We start from the raw sequence: 24,687 nt of genomic DNA, 5'->3' as shown, positions 1-24,687 counted from the left end.
TTACAGTTGCTAGATATAGTCGATTTATCCTAGACATAAATACTGTATCTCCCAGCCTTCATGAGTTGGGGCTGGCAGCAGACACTCCTGTCTGTACTCTGTAGCAGTCTCAGGCAGGAAGCAGCTGAGTTGACGTTGCCAGTCTGTTACCCAAAGAGAGTGCTGCCAGCACAACTGCTGATGCTGTGTCAGGGATGAGGGGTAAACTGCTGCCCCAGGGCCAGGACTGGAGACTGCCTCACTTCATTTCTTAAAAGCAGAAGATTCAGAGATCACTTTCACTGAATTCAGCCAACAAATAAATGCTGTATCTTGTACTGTAAGGCTGCCTCACAAACACTAAGTCTGAATCATACTTTCCCATGGGGCAGTTACTCCTCTACGTTGTCCCTAGCAGAATAGGGTGCAGCTGCAAGTATGGCATTTGGGAAAGGGTTGGTCTCTTGTTCACATCCGGAAAGAGCAGTAGATCTGATTCTAGTTTATGCTTGTTAGTGCAGGACCCAAACTAACATCAGGCAGCTACAGAATATTAAGATCTACCCAATGCTTACAGAAGAATGTCAGAAAAAGATAGCATTTGGACCTTCTTATGTTGGTACAAAAGGCTTCTTCCTTTATGGGCTTGTACCAGATGGCATAAAGTCTGTGAACACACAGTGGAATAGAATCCAGTTCTCCACATTCTGCCTGTGCGATTTCAAGGGCTCACGTAAGTTAAAGGAACACGAAACCCTTCTTTTGCCATTCGTATCAGTAGATCTACCTCTGTAGCACACAGGGAAAACTTCTGCTGAGGGTATAATTTACATTAGCTCCTTAATGGGTACATATGTCACGGCTCCCACTCTTTTTCCAATCCTTGCTTTGAACAGATAATACCTTTGAAGTCAAATTGACAAAGAATTCTGGAGGCCTCGGCTTTAGTGTTCTACAGATGGAAGGACATGATTGCAAACACCTTGGAGGAGCTATTGTCAGGATCAAAAGACTGTTTCCAGGGCAGCCAGCTGAAGAGAATGGTGAAATTGAAGTTGGAGACATCATTTTAGCTGTGAATGGGAAACCTATTCAAGGGCTCTTGTATCAGGTACCAGGCAGTACTATCACTGGGGCTTGGGATGGGTAACATTAATAAAGACAACTGGATGAAATTGCATTTAAACTTAATTATCACCAGAGGGAGTCAGAATTTGAATACAACAAATCTGATTTCTATGTAGGATTCTTCTCTAGAATTCTTATGGAGAATTTCCTTCCTAACAGAATTCTTACAGAGAATTTCTTCCACTATTTAATTTATAAATTTCTACTACTGATGCACAAAGTCTGTTGTTAGATGCACACCAGTTGTTAATTAGTTGGAATCTTTGTTGCTGTTATGAGTAATTGGAATATTTTTTCCCTGTGGTCATTTGTGCTTTGTAATGTCATGCTAAATACCATGATTCAAATGCTAAATACCCCAGATTCAAGCCTCTACCAGGTGAGGTAAATCCAGTGTAACTTTTTTACCTAGAATGAGAAATTCTATACTCACATGAAGAAATTAAATTGTAAAATAGTACTACATGTGGATTTATTTTTTTCATCATAATCTTTTCACTTTATGAAAAATCCCTGAGTTTTGTATATGAGTATGCATTGAATAGATAAGATTGGTAACAAACAGAAATGATGAAATCATGCCATTTTCCCACTGACAGGTCATTCGTATCATTAGATAGCTAGGGCAAAAGACAAGGTGCTGTAAGTCCTAGACACCTGGGGGGTGCTGTAATTCTACTAGATTTTTTTTTCTGACCTGGAGTTTGTCCTTTTCCAGCACTGTCTTGCTCTCTGACTTACAGCCTTTTTACTGAGTTTGTGCAGAGGGGCAGACAGGGTGTTTTGGCCTACAGCATTTCTCCTCCCCCCCTCCAGATTATTTCATCTCCCACTGTAGCTGAAAACTGAATGCCGCTGAATAGATGTTGTGTCAAGGAGGGGCTTGAGAAAGTCTGCCTTTGGTTATGTCAATATGGCAGTCTGTGGAGCTGTGTTGATATAATTGACTGAAGATGTGTCACTGCCACATGCATTTTGAATGAATATGTCTGAAAATCCTGTTTTCTTCAAGAAAAGAAAAAGAATTAATTTAAACCTATGTGTCTGTTGGTGGAACAAAAGTTTGTAAACAGAATTGACTTTATTTTAGATACACATTCACATAAAAAATATGGCCCACTTATATGACAATCATACAGTAGTGAATTTTGGCCCCCGGACACTGCTGAGAGGCACAAATACCAGGGATTTGGCATTCACAATAAAAATTGTCTGCATCCCAGTCAGTAAAATTATATGCGCTACAGACCATGCTCCATAAGAAATCTAATATTCCTTCTTCCTGCTTAGGATGTCCTGCACTTGTTAAGAGGAGCTCCTCCGGAAGTCACGCTACTACTTTGCAGACCACCGAAAGGTGTTCTTCCAGAAATAGAGCAGAGTGCTCTGGTAAGGCAAACCTTCTGTGAGTAAACTTGCTTCTGTAAACCTGGAAAAATGCTACTATGTTTTCTATCCAGTCTTGAACAAGGTAACCTTCCCTTTTCTCCAAGGCCCTCTATTCCATTTCTTTCCCTTCTCAACCCCTAGAGTTCAACTGATTCTTCCTGAGCAACCAAAATAATAGAAAACTGACAGATGTTTATCCCAATCAAAAAACTTTTGAATTGCAGTACTGTCATTGGAGTGAAATAGCACATACTCAAGCAGATCTTCTAGTGATGCTTCTAAAAATTCTCTACGAGATCCTCAGCCACAAACTGCAGATATTCTCAACTGCAGCTATTATAACTCATAAATAAAGAACTTTTCCTATCCAGGCTAGCTCTTAATAAACTTAACTAAATGAAATAATGGTTTAAACTGGCTATTCATCTTCTTATTGATAGTTACCAGAATCTGCAGGGGAAAAACAAACAAACAAACAAACAACAAAAAAAAAAAACCAGTAGAGACTGCAGAGACTAAACCAGTGCTATTAGGTGTGCTAGCGTTATTATTGCTGCTTCCTGAACACAGCTCATGGACACATACATAAGCACTCTTACAATGAACATGCATTTGCATTACTCTTGTCCACTCATGGTTCCTGTCCCTATAAGAGCTGTCCATGGGCAGACAGAAATGACTGTCAGGATCATCTCCGGATAACAAACTGGCTCCTGTTCCTCTCCTGCAATGCGCCCTTTGCTGATTTCTATGGTCAGTCACACAGTAGTCAGATCTGGAAGCCACTTCTACACAATGAAGAGAATATAGACACAAAGGTGAGGCTTGATATGAAATGAAATAAAAAGGGGCCACCTTTAGCAAAGAATTCATTGGGAAAAGTGAAATTGTGTAGTAGTTCCCTGGCTGGAACTCCTGAAGAATGTGGAAGATAAGCATAAAGACAAATCAGTTATTTAGTGAAAGAGTACCTCCCTTTATTTGTTCCCTCCCTTCCAGCTACCATCTGATATTTTCACATTGAGATGCTTATTGATATTGCATCTTCAAATTATTTTGTTCTTCAAGGAAAGAAGATGGGAGATAAAAGGAGTTACACTAACATTTCTGTTATTTTGATAGACGCCAGCACCATCTCCAGTTAAGGAGTTTGTGGCAGAAATACCAGGCAGTACAGAAGTAGGAAATAGTATGGACCAGTCTACCAGCGATGGAGGTAGCACCTCTCCAGACCTCGAAGACTGCTTGGATTCTCCAGTGGCAGCAGATTTCAGTGAGCCTCCTGAAGAGGACAGCTCAACTTATGAAGAGCAGGAAGCTGAGTTTCAAGAGAAGCCCACACAGAAACTTATGACTCCCAGGGAAAGTTTCTATAAGCGTCTTTGGAAGTTTCATCAAGAAGCTGCCAGTTCTGAAGTCTTCCACTCCCTAGAGGAAGAAATGAAGCAGAACTCCTACTCATCATGTGAATTTGGATGGGCCAAAAGGTAGGAAATACTGAAACCTGCTCTGCAGCCTTTCCTTCGGCTTTTACAATTTTGAGAGTAAATTGCTTAGGTTTAAGTACAGGGCTATCTGCTTCTAATCACTGCTGATTACTGATGATTTTGTTTTATCATCTTATTCTGACTGTCCTAATCTGCTGTCTCTATTTACTCTCATCTTATTAGAATTTTGCATGTCTACATTACGAGACCCATGTATCAGTGCCACACTACTGCAATCATTTATGCTGTTCAGCTGAAGCTGACTGCAGTTTGAAAACACTGGATAGGCTCTTGTTGGCTTAAATATGAACCACCTCCTTATTTATTACATGATCTTTTAACTTCAATTTTCTCAGAGTTGACTTAAATAGGCACCAAAATTTTCTTTCTTATTGTATGATTTTTAATTTCAAATTTTTGCAGAGAAAATAAAAACAACTCAGAAGACAAACTGTGATCAAGGAGAAAAAAATATATATGTTATTTTCCAGTCTTCAGAAGCCAACAGAAGCCCCAAGCCAGAGGAGTTATACAATAAAATACAGTGCAAACGGACTCAGCCTCCTTTTACTCTCTTTGGGATATACCAGACACTGGCACATAGAAGATGATCCATTTCATTTTAGTCATCTTTCCCAGTGCAAAAGAATATAAATTATCAGAACAGAAACAATTGATGGAAAGACAAGTTAAAGGTCTCCTAGAGACCTTTAACTTACAGCTTTAGTAATTTTATCTAGAAACTAATTTCTATTTTTCCACACAGTGACTTGAAATCCTTTTGTTACTCTTGACATTCATCAAGCACAGAACCAGACAGTCAGAGATTCCAGTCTCTGGGGAGTCACAGCACTAGCTGACTGAAAGTGAAGTGGGGTCATAATGGCAATTCATACTTTTAGCTCCTCTCTCTTGAGAGAAGAAGCTTCACTCACATTCATAAGTGAAGCTCCTGCTTACACACATGCTTTTCTACTGCTGAGAATAAAATAAGCAGAAATATGTAGCAAACATTTGCCAAGAGATTCAGTTTCAACAAAACTAAGTTTATTGCGGGAAAATATCAATTTCAAGAAAAGTTTTGGAATCTTTCCAAGAAGAAAGTTCTGAAATAAGTGTTTTTGTTTTGTACATTCTCAGTATCATTTAAGACAGCATGCATTTCAAACAATATTTTAAAAGTAATCTTAGTTTAAATGATCCTTCCAGCTAAAAACATACAAAAGCCCCCAGAAGCAAATAGGCATTAATGAAAGAATTCCTTTTGATTAATGAAGAAATTTCTTTTCTTCAGATTGCTCAAAACTTTTAATGCAAATGTAGAAAACTTCTGATATGAATTTTAAAAGTTCCCTGGTCAGGGTTTCATATGGAAAAATCCTTTCACTCTTCTTATCACCGCCAATAAGAACCTTTGAAAAAGCTGCTTTGAAAAACTTTAACCCATAGTTTTCACCTGTAATGTCCAGGTGCAGGGATCACGAGACTCCAAAAGAAAGTCAAGCATTTCAGTGGAGGTCATGTATGTGCCTGCAGGACCAAGACTCAAGTTATTTCCCATGGTGATGTGGAGATGGGCTAGAAGCTGTGCTATGATTAAGCCACTGCTGGCTCATTGCCTTAAGCTTGTGTAGCTCTGCCAAACACCTTTCACACCCTTTGAAGGTCAGTCAGCACTCCACTAGCACGTGACAGCTTCTACGATGCCCACATTAACCAATATCCATTGAACTTACTCTTTTCTTTCCTGTCTGCAAAAGAAAGGAACAGACTGCATTTGCTGTTATCCTTAAACATTCCTTTTAATTATTCCAGTCTTCTTCCACAGTATTTTAAGTATCTTTGTCCAGCTATTAAAGCACAAACTGTCAGATTCATTCTCAGCTTTGCTGGGATACTGGAGATGGCCAGGTTCTCATTTCCTCCCTGCACAGATATAAACTAACAGACTAGATTGCTGCCCTCACTGAGGGCACACAGCACGAGCCTACAGTTTTCTTATTTTTCATCAATATTTCAAAAATAACATTGAAGGCTATTAGGTATATCCAATCAAAATGTCTGGTTTGCTACTGTGCTTTCTATTTTCCCTTCTGACTACAGACATATTTTGAAACAAGACCTTAACACTGGGGATCTTCTGTGATTTCATAGAAGACACAATTTGTGTGACTTTTAGTTGTGTATGTTTGCTTGGGAGATGGTAGACACAGTTCAGTTCTATCAGAGAGTGAAAGATCCTAGGCAACTGTTACATATGAAATGATATGTGAAGCATTAATAAAAGCATGCCATTTTAAATGTTTTTAAGATGAATGAGGTTTAGCAATATTTCAATAAAGATTGATAGGAAGAACACATGTATTTTAGAAAAAAAACCAGTGTTTCAAGCATTTCTATTAGCTTTAATGGTAAATTTAATAGAAGACACTGCTATAGTACTCTATTAGAGTTCATTAATAACAGCCAAAACAATATTAAAGACGACACATATGATTACAGTCCAGACTTGAACATCAAAAGTGCTCAATACTGTGTCTCAAATATAGTGGAATAAAATCAATAATAATTTTAATTCAAGTAATTGAACAAATCCATTGATTTCTGTAGGACAATTCTTACGCTTCAAGGCAAGCATAAGAATAAAATCAAGCTTACAAAAGACAAGACAAGACTTGTACTTTTTATGGAGAGACAGGAATAATTTTGTATTTCATGTTTCTGGCCTGTGCTCTAGTTACCAGGGAAAGACCTGTAAGAGCCAGGAATGTGGCTGGCATTCCTTTTTCAAGAAAAATGCAAATATGAAAATTGTAGTAGTATTGTAATGTGCATACTACTTACCAGGGAAGTTAACTGAATTATGGCAGATGAAATAATTAATGTTCTAGGAATTGTCCGATTAGCCTTTTCAAGAAGCAACCAAAGTACTAATTAATGCCTTAAAAAAAAGAGTGCAAGATTTTGCCAAGGCTGTTTTCAAATTCTGAAAGCTTTTTAATTTTTTAACTAGCATTGCAAAATATTGATTACTTATTTATTTTTATAGTAACACTGGAGGACCCAGACAGAAATTTAATACCATAACTAGTACTTCAGTTAAAATTAAAATAAGGTCATGTATAAGCAGTAGACTTTTCAGTGGCCACCTAATAAAGCATATGGAGGAAAACCCCAGCACTGCAATCTTTTTATTTTCCAGCTACGTATTTAATAAGAGTGATGATGACCTATCGAACACAAAATGTATGCCTGAAACTCTTTCTCTAACCCCTATTGATGAAGAGTATCTCACTACCAGCTCAATGTCTGTGACCTCACTCTCACGGGGAGGAAGCTCCGAGACACTCTCTACAACTATGGTGACCCCAGAACCACGTGTTTGTGGTCCCTTCTCATCATCCCAGCCTGCTAGAGAGACACATGACAGTGACAATGAATGGGAAGACTTGGAGGAAATAGAGGAAGAGAAGGAAGAAAAGGAAGATTACACTAGGGTATGTGATAGGCACCAGATTATTAACAGGTAGAATATGACAAGGGGAAAGAAACAACATTAAGAACGCAACATTCTTAAATGTTAATTTTAACTCATTACCTATGCTATTTCTGTATGGCTTTTTTTACTTTCCTGAATGTCCACAATCTTCAAGTAAAGCAGACCTTCCGCTAGTCCTAGCTCTCCAGAATTCTTTACCATTTGCCTTAAGGCCAGCTCCTTGCTCTTGCCATCTTACTATTTCTTCAACTTTCCGGCATTCTGCAGTATTATTCCCAATATACAAAGGCCTAAAAGCCCTCTACTAGCCTCTAAAATTAATTAGAGCCAGCTACTTGGTTTTTTTCTGTCATGTTTTAGACCCACGTGGAAAATTACTTTGTTACAGTGATACTACTGCAATGTCCTGATAAGAAAGTATGATACTTGTGCTAATTACTCTGCAAAATATAAGGCTCAGTCCTGCCAAATGCTGAACATCTTGCATTCCTGCTGACGCTAATGAGCTCTGAATTCCTACTAATTTGAGAGCACTGAGGACAAAATTTAGCTCCAGCCATTTCCTTCAGTGGGACAGTAATAGCAATAACAACAATAAACTCTGCACCCTGCTATTGTAATGCTTGTCAGCTCAGAGGACTCCAGGCCTTTCTTTACACATTTCAGATGTCAAAACTCCAGTCCCCAGTGGCATTCTCTGCCTTAGTAGGCCCTATCAATCAATCACCATGAATCTCCACTAGGTAAAAAGAAGTAAAACTAATTCTGGAATAAGGCAGTGAAAGATCAGAGAAACCCCTGTGCATGCTCTTATTTATGCCATCTGAGGATCTGATTCCTATCTGCATATAAAACATAATGGAAGGTGTTAATGAAGCAATGGAAAAGCCTACATCAAACATATCTTGTGCTTATTTTAATAGGAAATAGAGATCTTTGTGACTTTGACAAAGTCAGAGAACAACGGTTATGGATTCTCCGTTGTTCTTAACAAAGTGGACACCTGCCTGTATGTTGATGAAATCTTGAATGAGCCTGCCCTGTCTGATGGAAGACTAAGAAGGGGAGACAGAATCATTATGGTACAGTAATTCTCTGAGTTTATACAGAGGAGAAAATATTTGCAGAGCAATGTCATTTAGCTTCAGCATTCTTCCTTTCATAGGGTCCAGTTTATCACATATTTAGGCATGCAAGTGCAAATGAATCATACAATAAATGCAATTCTGCTGACTTCAGTAGGACAAATTTCAGACTGAATAGATTGTGTGACCAGGCAAATAACATGAATCATCTAGCAGCAATGCAAGACAACTGAGACATTAAATGCCTTCCCAATTAAATGACATAAACTGAATTAACTTAATAAGATAGGTGACATACAAGGGATGCAGAAGTGACCTTTGTAATGCATGACTAAAGCCTGTTTTCAGCCTGGTTCATCTTCAATTTGTTGCGTTAGTCTGTCCTCCTTGGTTTTTGCTACAAGACCTTGAGTTTCAAGAAAATAAGAACTATTTTTCTGAAAGCTCTGCTTTCAGAAAAGTGAAAATTCAAAGAAGAAATCTTACTGCAATCTTAACTGTTGCATTCACTGACATTAAATACCACAGCAAAGCAGTAACATGAAAGTGAAAACTAACTTAAGTTCATATGCAAAATTCAGAGTGGAGGGAGAAGTACATGATGGTCAATGAGATCTATGACATCATTTTACTGGTTTGTCATTTAGGTGAATGGAATTGATGTCACATCTTTACCATGCAATGAAGCCCTGACTTTACTGCAAAGCTCTCCTCCTGATCTGCACCTTGTGGTTGGTCGTGCTGACAGTGATCCGCATCCCTCTATTAGGCCAGATGAGATTCCTGAAATTACTCTCACAAAAGGTGCCAATGGACAGCTAGGTGTGTAGTAAATACTATGCATGCTGGTTTGGAAAGGGATCACAGCAATCGTAAGATAATCATAAGCAACTGTTGTCTTAGATCAATATGATCCTGAGTGACTTTGACACCTTTATGCTCTCCTCCATCACCCATGACCAAGGAATGGAGAGCTTTATTTTGGGCAAGGCCTTAAAGGGAGGACTAATATCTCTTATAAGACCAATGAAGACACCTGGAAAAAATTATCTTTGTATTATCACCCAATCAGCTGAAGCTTCTGGCAGATCTCCAGTCTCATATTTTTATGTTACTGATATATGGAAGTTGATGGTAGTTAGATAATAATATCTACTACCTGCTGAGATACATAAAGATCTATTTGGAGGGAAAGAAAAAAAGAAAAAAAAAGGGGGGGGGGGGGGGGGAAGGCAAAGTTTGAGAAGGATGAGCCACTGTTTAGGGTAATAGTTTGCTATTCAAAAAATCTCCACTCAAATCCTTGATTCACCAGAGACACAAGGCTTTATCTAAATTGTGCAATGAAAGTGAGAAAAGAAATCCCCACAGTGTGAATATCTTGGTATTTCTGCAGAACATGGTGAGTATTGCACATAGATAAAACAGTAGACTTAGGAAACAGTATAGCTATATTTGCTCAGGTACAGCATCCTGTTTCCAGTTCAGAAACTGGGTTGTTTGGAGATTGCTTGAATATCGTTTTACAATTCAGTTTTGTACTTTATAGGTATCTCTTTAGCCGTTGTATGCTTCCATTCCCTATGGCATTCTAAAGATTGCAACGCGCTTAAGCACTTTGGTAACGAGGGAGTTACTGCTATGCAGCTAAGTGTCTTATTCAAACGTCTATTCAACATCAGATGAAATAAAGCACCATGGAATAGCTGAAACGTAGAGATGGACAATACCATTTAAGTTTTTTCCATACTTTTTTAACATCTAATTGCATTTCACTCTCCCATTCCAGCTCTTACACGCCTTCTAACTGGGCAAGACTGTTATTTATAATGTCGGTGATTTGTTCAGCCTATCTTTCAATGACCCACATCTATTCCATTAGGCTGTATGTCACTGACAGTGAAATTCAAAACATGCTGCCACAAAAGATGCTTTCTCTGCATTATTCTAGGCTTGAAGCTGACAGGAGGAGCTGGAAGCAAGTTACAAGGTATTTACGTGCTAGAGATAGTGCCTGGCTCTCCTGCCAGTGTGGAAGGCAGTCTGCAGCCACGAGATCAGATTGTTTACATCTGTGGACTGTGGACTGAGGGCATTAGCCTGGATGATGCAGTGAGAGTGTGTGAAGCTGCCACCCAGAATGTCCAAATCAAAGCCACAAGGTAAATCTGAACACACTCGATCTCAATCCTAGTGTTGAAGCAGGTTTCTAAATTTTACATCCACAAGTCAAACAATAAAAACAAGACAAACTGCAAGGAAAATGCTTTACCTCAAAGGTCTGAATGTTGCATCCCGATACATAATATCCATAAGATATCTTAACTCCTTGTAATTACAACTAACACAGTGAGTACAAGTAGACTCATACAACACAAATGAGAACCCTTCAAACCTCTTCAAACTTCATAGTCCAAACACAAATGTGAATCCTTTAACTGTGAGGCTGGCCATCATTTTCAGATATCCTGTTCTCTAGGGAAAATCTTTGTATTTCCACCACTAGTGCCAACCTTCTCCATACGTTCACAACTACAGGCAAGAAACTACCTCTGATGGGAAACTGTGAGTTACTTCCAACAGCCAAACATTTTAGAAAGGTATTAAAAATGCAGCATTTAATCTGCAGCATGTAACAAAAAGTCATCCCAGGTTTGATCAATAACCTGCAGTTAAGAATTTCCCTCATCAGTTCTTGGCTGCACTTTGGATTTATCTTGTTCTACAGTCTGATATAGTACCAGTAGAGGTCCTGGACTGATACAGAAATAGCTTCCAAAGATCTCAGAGGAGCAGTCAAATAGTAACCAAAAAGTATGTGAATAATTAAGTTACACAATCAGAGTGAGTCATAGTATGTCTGTTGCAGCTATCTTAATGTAGTTCAAACTTTTATCAATGTTTTATTAACTTGCACTGGTCTAGCAGATGAAGAAAGTGCAGCCTCATTATACTTCTTGCTGTACAAGCAGTTAATAGGCAACGGACCCTGACTGTAAGAATTTACAGTCTAAGGAAACAAACAGAAATAGGGTAAAGGAACTTACAAAAGATCATTCCCACTTTATAGAGAGGGAACTGAAACTGAATTCAAAATGTACCACAAAGCAGTTCTGTATTGGGTCAGATAGTTTAACATGTTCTTTCTTTCCCCATTTAAATAAAATGTTTCACTGTTAAATACAGTCAAATATTTTATATACTGATATAAATGCTCTTTAGGAAAGCACCATTAATAAAATCATAGAAGTACAACTACAATTTAGAGAACTGACTTTCTAAAAATATTTTTCATATGTGCTTTACAAAGCATGCAGGTCTTAATGGCTCACATATTTCACTTTTTCTGCCCCCAGAAATGGCAATCCAGTGGTTCCTATAGAGCACGAAAATAGTAAGTAAGGCTAATATTTTGGGGTTTTGTCTCAAAACTTGCTTCTGATTTTGGACATAAGCATAAGGTATTGATTCATTGCATTTAAAAAGTTATTAACATATTGTAACTTGGCATTCAGTATTTCTGTATGGCCATTCTAAGGGTCTGAAGAAAATTTGGTAGCTCTTTAAAGATAGAAATAAAATTTATAGTTCTCTGTAAAATTTATTTATTGCATTTTGCATAGTCAGTTTCTATGTTTTTAATTTGTTGTTATTAAATGGGAATTTTATGTGGTCATATTTTAACATCTGTTTTGATTGAAACTATTCTCTAAGGGCTTTTCCAGCACTTTTTGAGCCACTATTTAATACGACCGACTACTTCATCATCTAGACCAACTTTTTAAACTGTTGTCAATAAATCTATAGAAAATCAGATACAGGCAGCACGAATATCCCTTAGTTAATACAAGAGCATTCCTATCCGGGGATGATATTTAATACGATAACTGACACAAAACTTCAGTGATCATCTGCCCTACAAAGACATGACCAGAATTGCTCTAGCAGTAGAAGTATCAGCAAGCAGAGGTTGCATCTGCACCATCAGGTGGAAGGATAGGCATCATGTCTACATCACTGCATAGAAAGTGTGTTAGCTATGCAAGTAATGCTTTTCAGTGTACGTTTGGCTGGAGTGTTAAGTCAGGCCTAACCCACAGTTTCATTTATCTGACTGGATATCCAAATCTTTTTTTAATCATGCAAAGATGACCTGAAAATGTAACCCCAGACCAGAATTGCTCATATGTCTACAGTCATCTGAATACTGGCACATGGCTACCTGAAGAAATTATTCCAAGTCAAGCTAGTTACAGAGTTCCTCCTCTACAACAGCTAGACATGTGTTTGTTTTATATCACTTACTGGAGAACAAGCTTCTTTGAATTTACAACAAGACCAGATAAAGTTATGTGTACTCTCAGTTACTGTGATATAACTAAAGCATGGTAAATGCATATCCTGGTAGGACCTTGCTTACGCATCCTTGTTCGATGAGCTTTGCAGATTCCAAGATTTCTCAAGACACATTCAAAATAGGTTACCAGATCTGATCCACCTCTGATACAGATTTATGAACTCTACAGTGGTACAGTTACCTGCCTCTCTTATAAAACAAGATTCTTCCCTTTTATAAGGCACTTAAAAAAACTATAGAAATTTAGTATTTGGTGTTCTGTTTGCTATTATCTCTGAGAGATTTATAGATAAATCTATAATAATTTCCTATTAAGGAATCAAGCCTTCATTTTATAGACTCTCTTAGTTACAAAAATGCATACTAAAACTGCAAATGCAGCAGGGAGGTTTTCGGTTTTGTTTTGGTTAGTTGGTTGGTTTTTTAAACCAACAGAACACTCATCACTTTCTATAATTCATACATTAAGAGTACTTTCGGAAGACAACTAAGATCACGAAGATATGATAAAGCAAAACCCCAAACTGGGGGCGGATGGGCAGAAGTGGGACCGTCAAGAAATGCACATTGTCTTCTTACATACCCATCTCTGCAGACACTAACACACCCTGCTTCTTTCTCTGCCTAATCATTGGCACATGTCTAGAATTACTCAGTCTGATCTCTGATTGTTGTTACAATTTTAAAAACAGCAATGACTGAGAGGCAGTATCTCTGCAATTCATGACAGAATTATTTATATCACTGTGCAAACTGGCAAACTTAATCATGCAGTAGCATCTCAAACTGCCTCATATAGTATCAATATTGGATATTGATGCTTTGTTTAATAATCTAAGCACAGAGTTTACATTCCCATGTGTATATGAAGGTTAGCAGGGAGGCCTGTCAGAACAAACCTACATGTATGCTTTTAGGGCCACCTGCTGAGACAGAGAAAGCCAGTATTTCTTTCTCAAATAGAAACCTGAATTCCCAAGAACAGCATCTGCTGCATCAACATGGTAAGGAACTTGTATTATTCATTAGAATTTGTAAAATTTTGTGCTTTCTCTTTGAAAGAAAATAAGTTTGTAGGTGGTACTGGCAGGATCTTGGAAAGATTAGTTCTTCATAAACAAAACTGCCTCCCTCAGAGTTTCTGAGAACATTTATACATTACCTGTTGTCTGTCTGGTGTCTCTGACCCTGTAACTTTGGAACCTGCTCTGGGAGGTAAAAAGTCTACAGGGATAATGTGCAGAAGGCTCAGTTTACAGTTTACAGGAGTGTAAGGCCACATAAGTCCACAAGAATTTTTTTTCTATTTTACATGTCAAATATAAAATGTTTTATTATGTCTCTGAATACAATCTTTAGTTTTATACTATAGAACATTTTACCACTACAACTGTATAAAAATTGTTGCTGCTTTTTCACAGAGAAACATTTGGAGGAAACAAACTGTGGTGCCCAGCAAAACACTCCTGTTTCTCCAGAATGTAAGGTAAATGACAATTTTATCAAGTGTGACATGATCCATCAAGTGAAGTTAGTTATATGGAGTGAGATTTTTTTCAACAGTGGTATTTAATGTATTTGTTTCCTCTCCAGTTTCTTTGAAAATGTGAATATAATGCATTTGGAGAGTGTTCCATGAAGTGTTGAATTGCTTCAGCATTCATGGACTAGAATGCGCTGAGCATTTCCTGGGGTCCGATTCTTCTACTGCTGTTTTTCAATGTATAATATCACTATTTTACCAGTGTGGTAATACAAGTGTGACTCATATGATATAGTCCCTCCATTAGGTTTTCATAGTACTCTTAGCAGCTTACAAGATCAACCCTTAGCTTAGAAAGAAAGTAGCACAGGAAAAAGATACAGAAAGTCACAGCATGAGATTTTGGGGAAAATAAGTGTAATTGTAATTGTGAAGCATTGACATAAACCATAATGGTTTGAATTTGGCAAGAATAATGCCATTTTTGAAATTATGAATCCTTAAAATACACAGGTATGTTCTTTGAAAAAAAGAAGTAATTTCCATGCTTAACATACAATGCTTCAAAATTCTTGCAAGTGCAAACATCACTTCTGTTTGTGCAAACATGCGGAAAATAATGTTACTTGGAATTGAAATTACCCACATGGGGACTGATATTTTATGGGAGTAGATTTACTAGATTTCTCTCGAGTGTGGTTTGCAAAAAAGGGCTGTCTCTTGTTAAAATTAGGCCTCCAACCTGGCAGAAAAATTGGAACAATTTTCTCACTTTTGATTAAGTCATCACTATTACTGCTTGTTCCGTACCATTTAATCCATGATGGTTTATCTGTTCAACTTGCTAAAATAATTTCTGAGGATGATATTTGCAACATTGGAACTAGTCATGCTGCAAGTCATAAACATTTCTAGGTTGCTGCTATTTCTGACATAATACTTGACCCTAAAAAAGCAGCTGATTTTAAAACTGAATGAAGTGCTAAGGCTAAGCATATGGGTATGTTGGAGTTGCAAGGTTAAGATTTTTATTATAGAACAATAAAAGAATGGAGTATGTACTGCATTACTGTCATGCTGGAGATAAGTGACTTGTTTGTTAATGAAGGTGATATATTTGATATATTATTAAAGGATTACAAAAGTACATGTTTCCTTTCTCTTAAGAGGTTATTTTTCCCTCCAGCAATTATTAAAAAAGATTATGGAAACAAGTATGTACTATTTTTCCTTCTGATACATACATGCAGCTGCTATGTTAATCACTGGAAGCTCTATACACCTATTCAAGAGAAGGATATATCCCTTAATCTGCATCAGCCAGTGAGGACTGTGAAGCATAATGGGATTCTTTGGTATTAAAAAATGCAAACAAAACACAGCCCTGAATAAACTACACTTTAGAATGTATGCTTTTCTATTGCAGGACTTCATTATTAAGATTGAGCTGGAAAAAGCAGAAAATGGAAGCCTAGGATTTGCACTGGTAGGTGGAAGAAATGGCAGGGCTATCCTAATAAAAGCCATCAGCCCAGACAGCATTGCAGATTTAGATGGGAGGCTTCAAGTTGGTGACATCCTACTTAAGGTAATGCATGTTCTTCATTATTTTGGCCTACATTTTCTCTAGTTACTTTATAATGAGCATTCTGTTCAGTATAAAGGTTGTGCAGATTGGAAACCTGAGGCTGCTTGGCACAGTAACTAACATGTAAAAGATGGTGTCGCTCAGCTCCTGGGGGTGAGAGGGCTGTTCTGGGCCTGCCCACCTCTTGCCTAGAGTTCAGCTTCCTGTGGGACTGGGCCTCTCTACAGCTGGAGGTGTCATGAAAAAAAATCAGGGAAATGACAGTTAACTGACCAAGTGTGCATATAACAGCTCACCAGGATACTGGGTGGAACCTATCATCAGTGTCAGTTAGGTATTATCAAGACAAGCAAAAAGCACTGGAATTAGAGCTTTTGAATCTTTATTTAAAATCTTACTATCTTAGTACTATTTTAACATAAATAATCTTTTTCTTCTTTTTTTTACCCCAAATTATTTTTTCTTCCCCCCTCTAGGAGTTTCAATATTTTTGTTTGCTTTTCTATTTTTCATTTACATCCATCTCTCCTCCATCTTCCATCTGAAGAGTGGGGGAAACAATGCCCTCTTAGTGTCTCGGAAGAGATGCAGACTGTACTTTTTGTGGTATACTGCTGGCAATCATGGTATAAAGAAGTAGAGAGGAAAGGATCAAGCAAGTTACTAAAATGGGGGGGGATGAGGACACATGAAGTGCAAAGAAGTTATATAAAGATTGCTTAGTGCTGGGGTATGCAATTAAAAAAAGCTTTCTGTCACAGGAATCTGGAAGTACATATCATTGTATTTTTCAGGTGAATGAGACTTTCGTGTCTGGACTGCCACGCCAAGCAGTAATAGATTTGCTACGCAAGGCTCAAGGCACTGTCCAACTCACTGTCTGCCGAAGCATGGCTTTGCATTGGGCTTATTCAGGCAATCAGAGCAATGGTATACCTTCCCCTCCAAACACAAAAGCAGAGCCTGGTAAGCAGCTACATCTGCTCAGTATATGATAAAGGTGGGATTATGTGTTGCCTGAATTCAATTTTCCTATTAGCAAAACAACTCAATATTACTAACTTTACAGTTAGCCCTGATTCATAGCTGTAGATCTGCAGCTCTGGCTAAGCTACTCAAGACATGGGACCACAGGGAAGAAATGCCTAAGTGTGATTTTAAGTCTAGGAATAGTAGAAGCAAAGCTGCAAGACCCCCAAAGATCCTTTAACTCAGCTTATGTTTTTAAGTCATGAAGGTTCTTAGTCTGATTTTACCCAATTTTATACAACTCACAGATGGAATCACAGCCAATTATTGACCCTGCTGCTAAAATACATTTCCCACAAATTTCATATCCCAGCACTCCTGCCTTATCTCTTGGAAGCACTACACCTCCTATTCTGCCTAGCATACAGCTCCTCTCCCTTCTGTGCTTGTTTGTGTTCAAATCCAGAAGCCTCTAGTCCCAGGTTGATTGCTATTAATTTGAGAGCACACCCACCTCCATAGGGCAGTACTCAGAGAGATGACTAACTCTAATGGAAGAAACTTGTGCTGTGGGCTCTGCTCTACTGAATGCCCAAAATTTAAATAATAATTAAAGCTGGGAGTGGAAGCAAGGGTATACTATTACCAATAGATTATGGGTTTATATTCCTCAACTTTCTATTTCTTTAAACACTGAAATGTTTCCTATAATGTGGAGAAACTTCAATAGGAATAATATAGAATACTTCCTTAATATACCTTCTGGCCTGCTGGTTACAAATTGGAGGCTTTGTTTCAAATCTTCTCAGGCAAGAAAGCCACTGTCATTGCTATTTGCTTTCTCCCCAGCTGACTAGGAAGAGATGCAGAGCTGACTGTGGATTTTGGACATATTTTACAGCAAACATTTATGCATCTAGTCAGCTTTACTGATGCAAACTTACCTGCATAGATAATTTAGGCAATTCTGCTGTTAGGCAGCAGCTGCCTCTAGGGTTCAAGGATCTCAATTTTTTTCAATATCTATTAGATTGAACGTAATGCTCTTGAACTCCTAGCATGTATCACAAGCTCTGGACACTCCTTCACTTACTGGAAGCTACCCTGTGTGTTTCAAGAGCAAAGGTCTTCCATAAGGATGAGAAAGCTACGCTCAGCACTGGCCTGAAAGAAGGGTGTTCACTGTCCCATCTCTATTCTAGTTTAATTTAGCAGTTAATGATGCAAAAAAAATGGAAGGACAGACAGTTGTAAAAAGGCTGATTGAAGCTCTTGCTCTATTAAGGGCTGTGGAAATATTCCCATTCACGTCAGTGACAGTAGCCTTTTCTCCAGCCCTTCAAATTCAAGGAACTAGCTGTAGGGACATTTATTTGCATCTCACATGAATTACACAGTTGCTGGAAAGTTTAAACTGTTTTCCTGGACCAGCAAAACCCAATGGTATTATAGAAGCACTGGCATCAAAGTTAATCTATGGTATTTGTCCTGTAGCACTGCAAAGGAATGGGCTGGGTTAGGGAGGGCAGATTTAAATTCTGTTTCAGGTTTTTTATAACTGCTATTGATACAGGGGTCTACTTCACTGTATCTTCTGGCAACCTGAATTATGCTGGCTTCTTCAGTGGTGATATATGGCATTTGTGGTGTACTAACCCTCTCAGAGCATCCATGAAAGGGATATTCCATGCCAGTTTCTGGCAATGTATCTCAATGCTTCTTCCAAGATCATATTCCCCTGGTGTGGGTGGCACAGAAGAAATAGAACGATATTTTCATGCTTTATAGGCCTTTTACTTTGATTTTGTTTTCTGGTATTCAGACAGTGCTGAGGGAAGCCTGCGAGCTCAGACTGTTTTCACTTTCAAGGAAGAAGAAGAATTCAACCAGATGTGCACCAAGGTAAATCTGAATCAGGCTTCCAGAAGTTATCAGGCAATGTACTCATGTTTGTTTACAAAATGGGTTTGCTGCAATGCAGGCAAGAACCACACCTTCTTAATGAAAAAAGATTAATGTGAGGGAAGTGTGCTACAATGACTGGAACTGCTAACATTTGAATGAGTCATGGGATTCCACTGAGATAAGACCATATGTTTCATATAATACATATGCTAAAAGGGTGGGGGGAAGGAAGGTTGCATATGCAAGTCTAGTTCTGGTCCTTTATAATATTGGAATGAATGGTTTATTAATTTTACCCTCCCTTCAGTATTTTAAAACAATATACTTTAACAGATTTCTATTCAACTGTCTTCCATTAATATTTATAACTCCAAGGCACCCAAACTTCTTCAAACATGGTTATGTTTTTGAATCTTAGTAAGTCCTGCAAGACATTCCACAGCAAATTTTACAACATCTATTATTTCTAAGTTTACAACTGTAAAACATCTCCTCTGAAAATGTGAGAAATACAGGTCTTCTTATCCTCCAGAACAAATCAAAAACCAAAACCCTTCCTCAACCAATATAATCAAACTAGAAAAAGACAAGTGGAGGAAATTCTTGATGTGAGTAAGCTGAGAAAATCTTGAAGAGGAATTTATTTGAGGAAGTTTTAAGTACACTGTTGGAATGGGTGTTGGAACTAAAGTGTTAGAGATCAGTGAAATGTAGTATCAAAACAAGGTCATGTCTATGATCTGACAAAGAAGTACACCCAAGAAATAATATCAATGCGAAGTAGGAGATAGAACTAAGGCTACAGGTTCCTTATTAGATCCCCGAGTTAGCAAAGTATTAAGCCATAGATTTAGTTTTAAGCATGTGGTTAAGTCTATCTAGTTCAGCACAGCACATGCCTAACTTTAAGCACATGCTAAATTTTTTTTTTCTGAATTGGTTCCACTAACTCTCTCTTCTTATTTCCAGCTTGCCTTTAGCTGTCTCCTATGAATAAAAACTATTTATGCTTTACTTTATAGAGCACAGCTGCTGTCTACTCCAAAGATGTAGACTTTGAAAATGACAAGCTACTGAAAAAAAGATGCAAAAAGGCAGCAGTAAAATACCTTCCCTTGGCAAACAGAAATCAAAAATCCATGTAGCATTCTCCAATCAATCAGTGTAGTCAGTAAGTGCCAAAACTGGCTAAATGAATTCGTGGTTAAATAGGCAGCCATGAATTCCCCTATTATAATAGGGAAATATAAGCATAAAAGTAAGAAAATAAGGTATAAGTGGCAGCTCCCATTAAGATTCTGTGGGACATAGTATAGACTGTGTAACATGCCAGGGTGGTTTCTGAGTTCATCTGGAATATTAAGCAGGGAAAGAAGAAGAAACACCACTCTCAACTAAAATTTAAATAATTATCTATTAAGTATTACAACTGAGAAGGAGCCATTTCCACATACTAATGGCAGATGTCCTGCATCATTATTTAAATGCAGGACGCAGTTTTCATTCTCCAGGACAGAAAAACAGACACCAATACTATTGCTTCTACTGCATATGGAGGATGATCAAGGGTCTGCCTTCTCTGTTAGTTGAGTGCTTCTTCAGTAGAACAGCTGCACCCTGTTTCTGACAGCTGATATCATTGTGTCTGAGATAAAAAAAGGAAATTATTACCAACAGTTCCATCTCAGACACTGGTGCTTTCTGCTGCCAAGAGCTGGGAGGTGAAGAGTGTAGTGTGAATCATGATTCCTGTGATTGCATTTTCTTTATGAGATCAGAGAGAATATAACTAACATGAACCTTTTCAAAGTTGTCATGCATGCTAAGTTGTAGAGATGTCTGAAGACTGTATTGTTATGAAACTCACAAATACAGCTGATGTGGCTTTTTACTCCTAGTAGATACTGCAATGCTGAATCAAAGTTACGTACCTTCTTCTGAAAGTGGAAACTATTCTATTTTTCCTTTCCTTCTTGAGTGAAGGACACATTTTCTCAGATATAAGAAAGAATGTTGCTGAAAGTAACTATATTCTTGATGTTTCTGTGTACTGATTTTTCACAGACCTTTCTTATTTTAAATCTGCAGGATCACGAAAATACACACAATTCCTCTCTGCAAGGTCAGACAAAACTGGCTGGACAAGACTGTAAGGATATCATCAGTAACATTTCAGACAGGTAAGTCTTTCAAATGCAGTAAAAACTATTAAAATAAATAGTATGGATAATTTATTCTTATATTTCCAGACCTGTCCTAATATGGTATGCAAATGCACTCATGTGTCCCAAATCAGAGAAATACAGTTCTATTGGAATGCAGCTCCATCTGCAGTAAGAGTTGCTAAACAGCTTCCACACAACAATGACAAATAAACCAGAAGCTTCTACATGTAACAGCTCATGCAGGCATGCATAAGCTAGCTTTAGCCTTTCTAGCTGAGGAGGAGGGAGAACAGTGGTAGTACTGTCAAGTTGGTGTGGGCAGGGTGCCCACGGGTTTTACTAAGTGTTCCAAGCAGGTCTTGCAGCCTGGGCTGGACCCTGTGCTATGGCTGTATCAATGGGAATCAAGAGAATCTGAGGATGTTACTCCAAAGAAAGTACATAGTACAAGAAGAGAAGAATTTTACCTCAAATTTTAAATCTACAGTACAACGGGAAAACAAAGAATAATGGAGTGTTGATAATGTATGTAGTATGGCTAATACAAAGTTATCATATATAGGGATAACAAGTATCTTTTCTGGTCATTTTGCAAATAAGATGGTTTTCTGGCCCCTGTCCTGTAATCTGAATCTTTTTACTGCCAGTATTTTTTGGTATTTCTACTTCCTACTTGCAAAAGCTTTGTGTAACTTGAACATGCACAGCCTGCAATGGTTACTGATATTTGCAAAACTGCTACTTATTATCTTATTTTCCCTCTTAAGTGTACCTTTTACTATTTCTAACATGTATTATGATCATACATAGGATAGGATAATGTAAGACTGTGATATGCTTAAGCCTACTAACATAGCTAAGTGTTAGGTCTGAGGGTATCAGAGTTAGCCAGAAGAGGAATATTTAAGCCATTCTGCATGCATTATAGTTGTATTCTGGATTGCAGGCTTATCTTCTATCTAAAACATATTTAAGTAAGTGCTCTAAAATTTTCTAAATACTTTAGGAAACAGTAACAAGCAAAGCCTATTTAGCTATGATTGCCTAACAACTGAAAAATGTCATACATTAAAAACTGTCTATGACTGTGACAAACCTTACTTCCAATCAATTTTTGGGCAGCTTTTTTATACAAAGTATGTTCTTATCTCCTTGAAAAATTAAAGTACCACATACAGATGAAAGTCTTTTTCACTAGCTATATTTGCAAACACTACTCCAGACAAAATGCTACTATTATTCCTTCAGTTTATGTTCTTCAGAGTTCACACTAATTCTTGAAAATAGTTGCTCAAAAAGTTAAAAGTGATCAAAAATAGATTAAAATCAAAACCTTTGTACAGTTCATATTATCAAAGCTTCTGCCACTTCCATAAGACCATTTAACTAATGCTGTTTTACAGGTCACAGAAATATGCAGAATATGAAGGCTGCAGAAGAGAGAATCAGCAGTCTGAGTCAGACAGCTGGAACAATGAAGATGATGATATGCCCCACAGGATTTCCATTCTACCTAGAAGTAACCATGCAAAAACTTCTCTTTTTTCTTTAACATTATAGGCCAGCTCCCCTGTACAGTGAGAACAACACCAATCCCTTGTATACAAGCTAAGGATTTGCTCTTTGTGTCCCAAAGACCAGGGCACTCAGGACACAATTTTTACCATTGCTATATATGAAGGCCATCAAACCTTTGCAACATCCACAAGAAGAAAGTCTACATCAGGAGCTCTCCAACTCTTTTGGAGAACTGCTAGAAGGAAGGAACGGGAGTCTGAATGTAGTTAACTGAACCCAGGGATGGCAGCTCTGCTGGCCATCACCCACTCACCACTGCTCTGAGCACCTCTGCTTTGGAACTCCAGTTTCAAAAGGATGAGCAACTTTTTATTTTTATTTTTTGTGTCTTTTGTTTTGGCTTTTGGTTGGGATTTTTTGTTTGTTTGTAATGTTATATATTATGTCCTTCCCCAAAGGAAAATCTCTGAATACCTTGATTATAATCAATTAGGTGTACAAACTGATCAAATAAGTTGAAAAGAAAGTTGTTGAATTAATTTGAGCAACATCATGACATTTGTTCAAATCATCCAGTATTGGATGGTGCAAAGAAATGACACATTGGCTCAGTGGCTGAACAAAAAAAATGAACATTGCAATTTGGGTCAGAAGCAAATTTGTGGGAACTTCCCAGTGCATAATTAAAAAACTGAAATTCTTAGTTTGTCCCAAAATGAATAAAATAAAAGCAGATGGATTATCTTACAAGAGATACAGTAAACAGACTGGATGTAGTAGATGGCCTTTTTCACATATGAAAAGCAATGACAAACAAGGCTTTGAGAATTAATGGAACAAATTCTAGGAACATACCACAAAATGTACTTGATATCACTGGATGCAATAGGTTTTTTACATCATTCTCCTCTCTCCCACACTGTTCCTATACACCCTCTCAAAAAAAGTTATTGAAGCGCTTACACAAAAATGTAGAATGAAGGGTCAAATTCTATCTCAAGACTTTGTTCCCAGAAACACTGAATTTCACTTCATATAATAACTTCATTAAAACCTCTGGAATTGATGTGCTTAAACACATACTGAAGCACTTCCACAGCTCAGGTGCTAAGCCTCTCTGATACCAGATGACAGGTTATAGAAAGAATCTGCCTTGTTGTTCCTATAGGAAATTAAGCTGCTTCTGCCCCAAACAAGAATAATTTGTGAAAGGAATCATACTGAGGATGCTGCAGTATCCCATAGAATCTCAAATACAGGTCTCTCCCTGCCTCTTCTTGCCCTGTGGCAGCAATGAATTGCTGACGGCTCTTAACAGAAGTAAACCACAGTTATCTCCCTCATGCTACCACGCTGTGCTGGCTAGCAAACAGAAAATTATAACCAATCTATCCTCTACTGCCTGCTCAAATTATGGGGTTTTTATTCCATTTGATCTGGAGTAAAAGAGAGGTATATGGGAAATAGCATGCTCTGTCTGGAGAGGGATCTGTCTTCACTGGCACTCTCAACCAGTTAATAGAAACACCCTTGCATCTGTGAGGGTTAGAGAACAGAAAGTGAACAGAAAGTGTCTTAGAACCTCAAGCAAGGCAGGTGCAAGTTGCAGCCCAGACGAACGCATAGCAAGCACAACACTTTGTTAACAGCGATTAGTTAGGAGTAGCAATAACATTTACAAGAGGAAAACAGAGCATTGCTCCTTGTCTTCAGCCTACAACAAACCTGTGGAATAGATCACCAGGTTTTCTTTGAGACAGCTGGCATGTTATTCCTTGCCAACAGTAGCCTATGACTAAAAGGACAAATTGCATAATTTCTCTGCCTCAAACCACTATTTTTTATGGAACAAACTGCTGTTTTTACTCTACATGGTAGCAAAAGTTTTTCAATTGCTCCAGTAGAGTAGTGATATTTCTGGAGATATAAATGTTTATCCATCTTCTTAATCTGTCAAGTTTTGAATCAGAACACATAACTTAAGGATCAGCTAATAAGTAAAACTGAATTCTGATTTTGGTGCATCAGATACTTCACATCTTGTTCTTGAAGGGGACTGTGAGGTAAGATGAAAAGAACAGAATATATTTTCTTACTTCAGCGATGAAGAATATGCAGTGATTATTCCTAGCAGT

General features: G+C 37.8%; 1 protein-coding gene across 8 annotated transcripts in view; it reads left to right on the top strand.

Moving 5' to 3' along the window:
* Positions 1 to 24,687, top strand: part of LOC126042819 (FERM and PDZ domain-containing protein 2-like) — a 62,900-nt gene that overhangs the window by 29,949 nt on the left and 8,264 nt on the right. For 6 of the 8 annotated variants that reach the window (XM_049810505.1, XM_049810506.1, XM_049810511.1 and 3 more), the window contains exons 23-37: positions 876 to 1,090; positions 2,398 to 2,496; positions 3,619 to 3,983; positions 7,186 to 7,480; positions 8,406 to 8,564; positions 9,215 to 9,389; positions 10,519 to 10,729; positions 11,924 to 11,961; positions 13,842 to 13,928; positions 14,346 to 14,410; positions 15,834 to 15,995; positions 16,790 to 16,961; positions 18,787 to 18,866; positions 20,958 to 21,049; positions 22,438 to 22,553. In XM_049810505.1, coding sequence (XP_049666462.1) covers positions 876 to 1,090; positions 2,398 to 2,496; positions 3,619 to 3,983; positions 7,186 to 7,480; positions 8,406 to 8,564; positions 9,215 to 9,389; positions 10,519 to 10,729; positions 11,924 to 11,961; positions 13,842 to 13,928; positions 14,346 to 14,410; positions 15,834 to 15,995; positions 16,790 to 16,961; positions 18,787 to 18,866; positions 20,958 to 21,049; positions 22,438 to 22,553 — 2,331 coding nt within the window. The remainder of the gene's footprint in view (positions 1 to 875; positions 1,091 to 2,397; positions 2,497 to 3,618; positions 3,984 to 7,185; positions 7,481 to 8,405; positions 8,565 to 9,214; positions 9,390 to 10,518; positions 10,730 to 11,923; positions 11,962 to 13,841; positions 13,929 to 14,345; positions 14,411 to 15,833; positions 15,996 to 16,789; positions 16,962 to 18,786; positions 18,867 to 20,957; positions 21,050 to 22,437; positions 22,554 to 24,687) is intronic. The other 2 variants (XM_049810510.1, XM_049810508.1) reach the window with 2 other exon arrangements.

The sequence above is a fragment of the Accipiter gentilis genome, chromosome 9, assembly GCF_929443795.1.
Source record: "Accipiter gentilis chromosome 9, bAccGen1.1, whole genome shotgun sequence".
Classification (NCBI taxonomy): Eukaryota; Metazoa; Chordata; class Aves; order Accipitriformes; family Accipitridae; genus Astur; species Astur gentilis.
The sequence above is the reverse complement of the archived record's forward strand: the minus strand, read 5'-3'. Positions and strand labels throughout refer to the sequence as shown.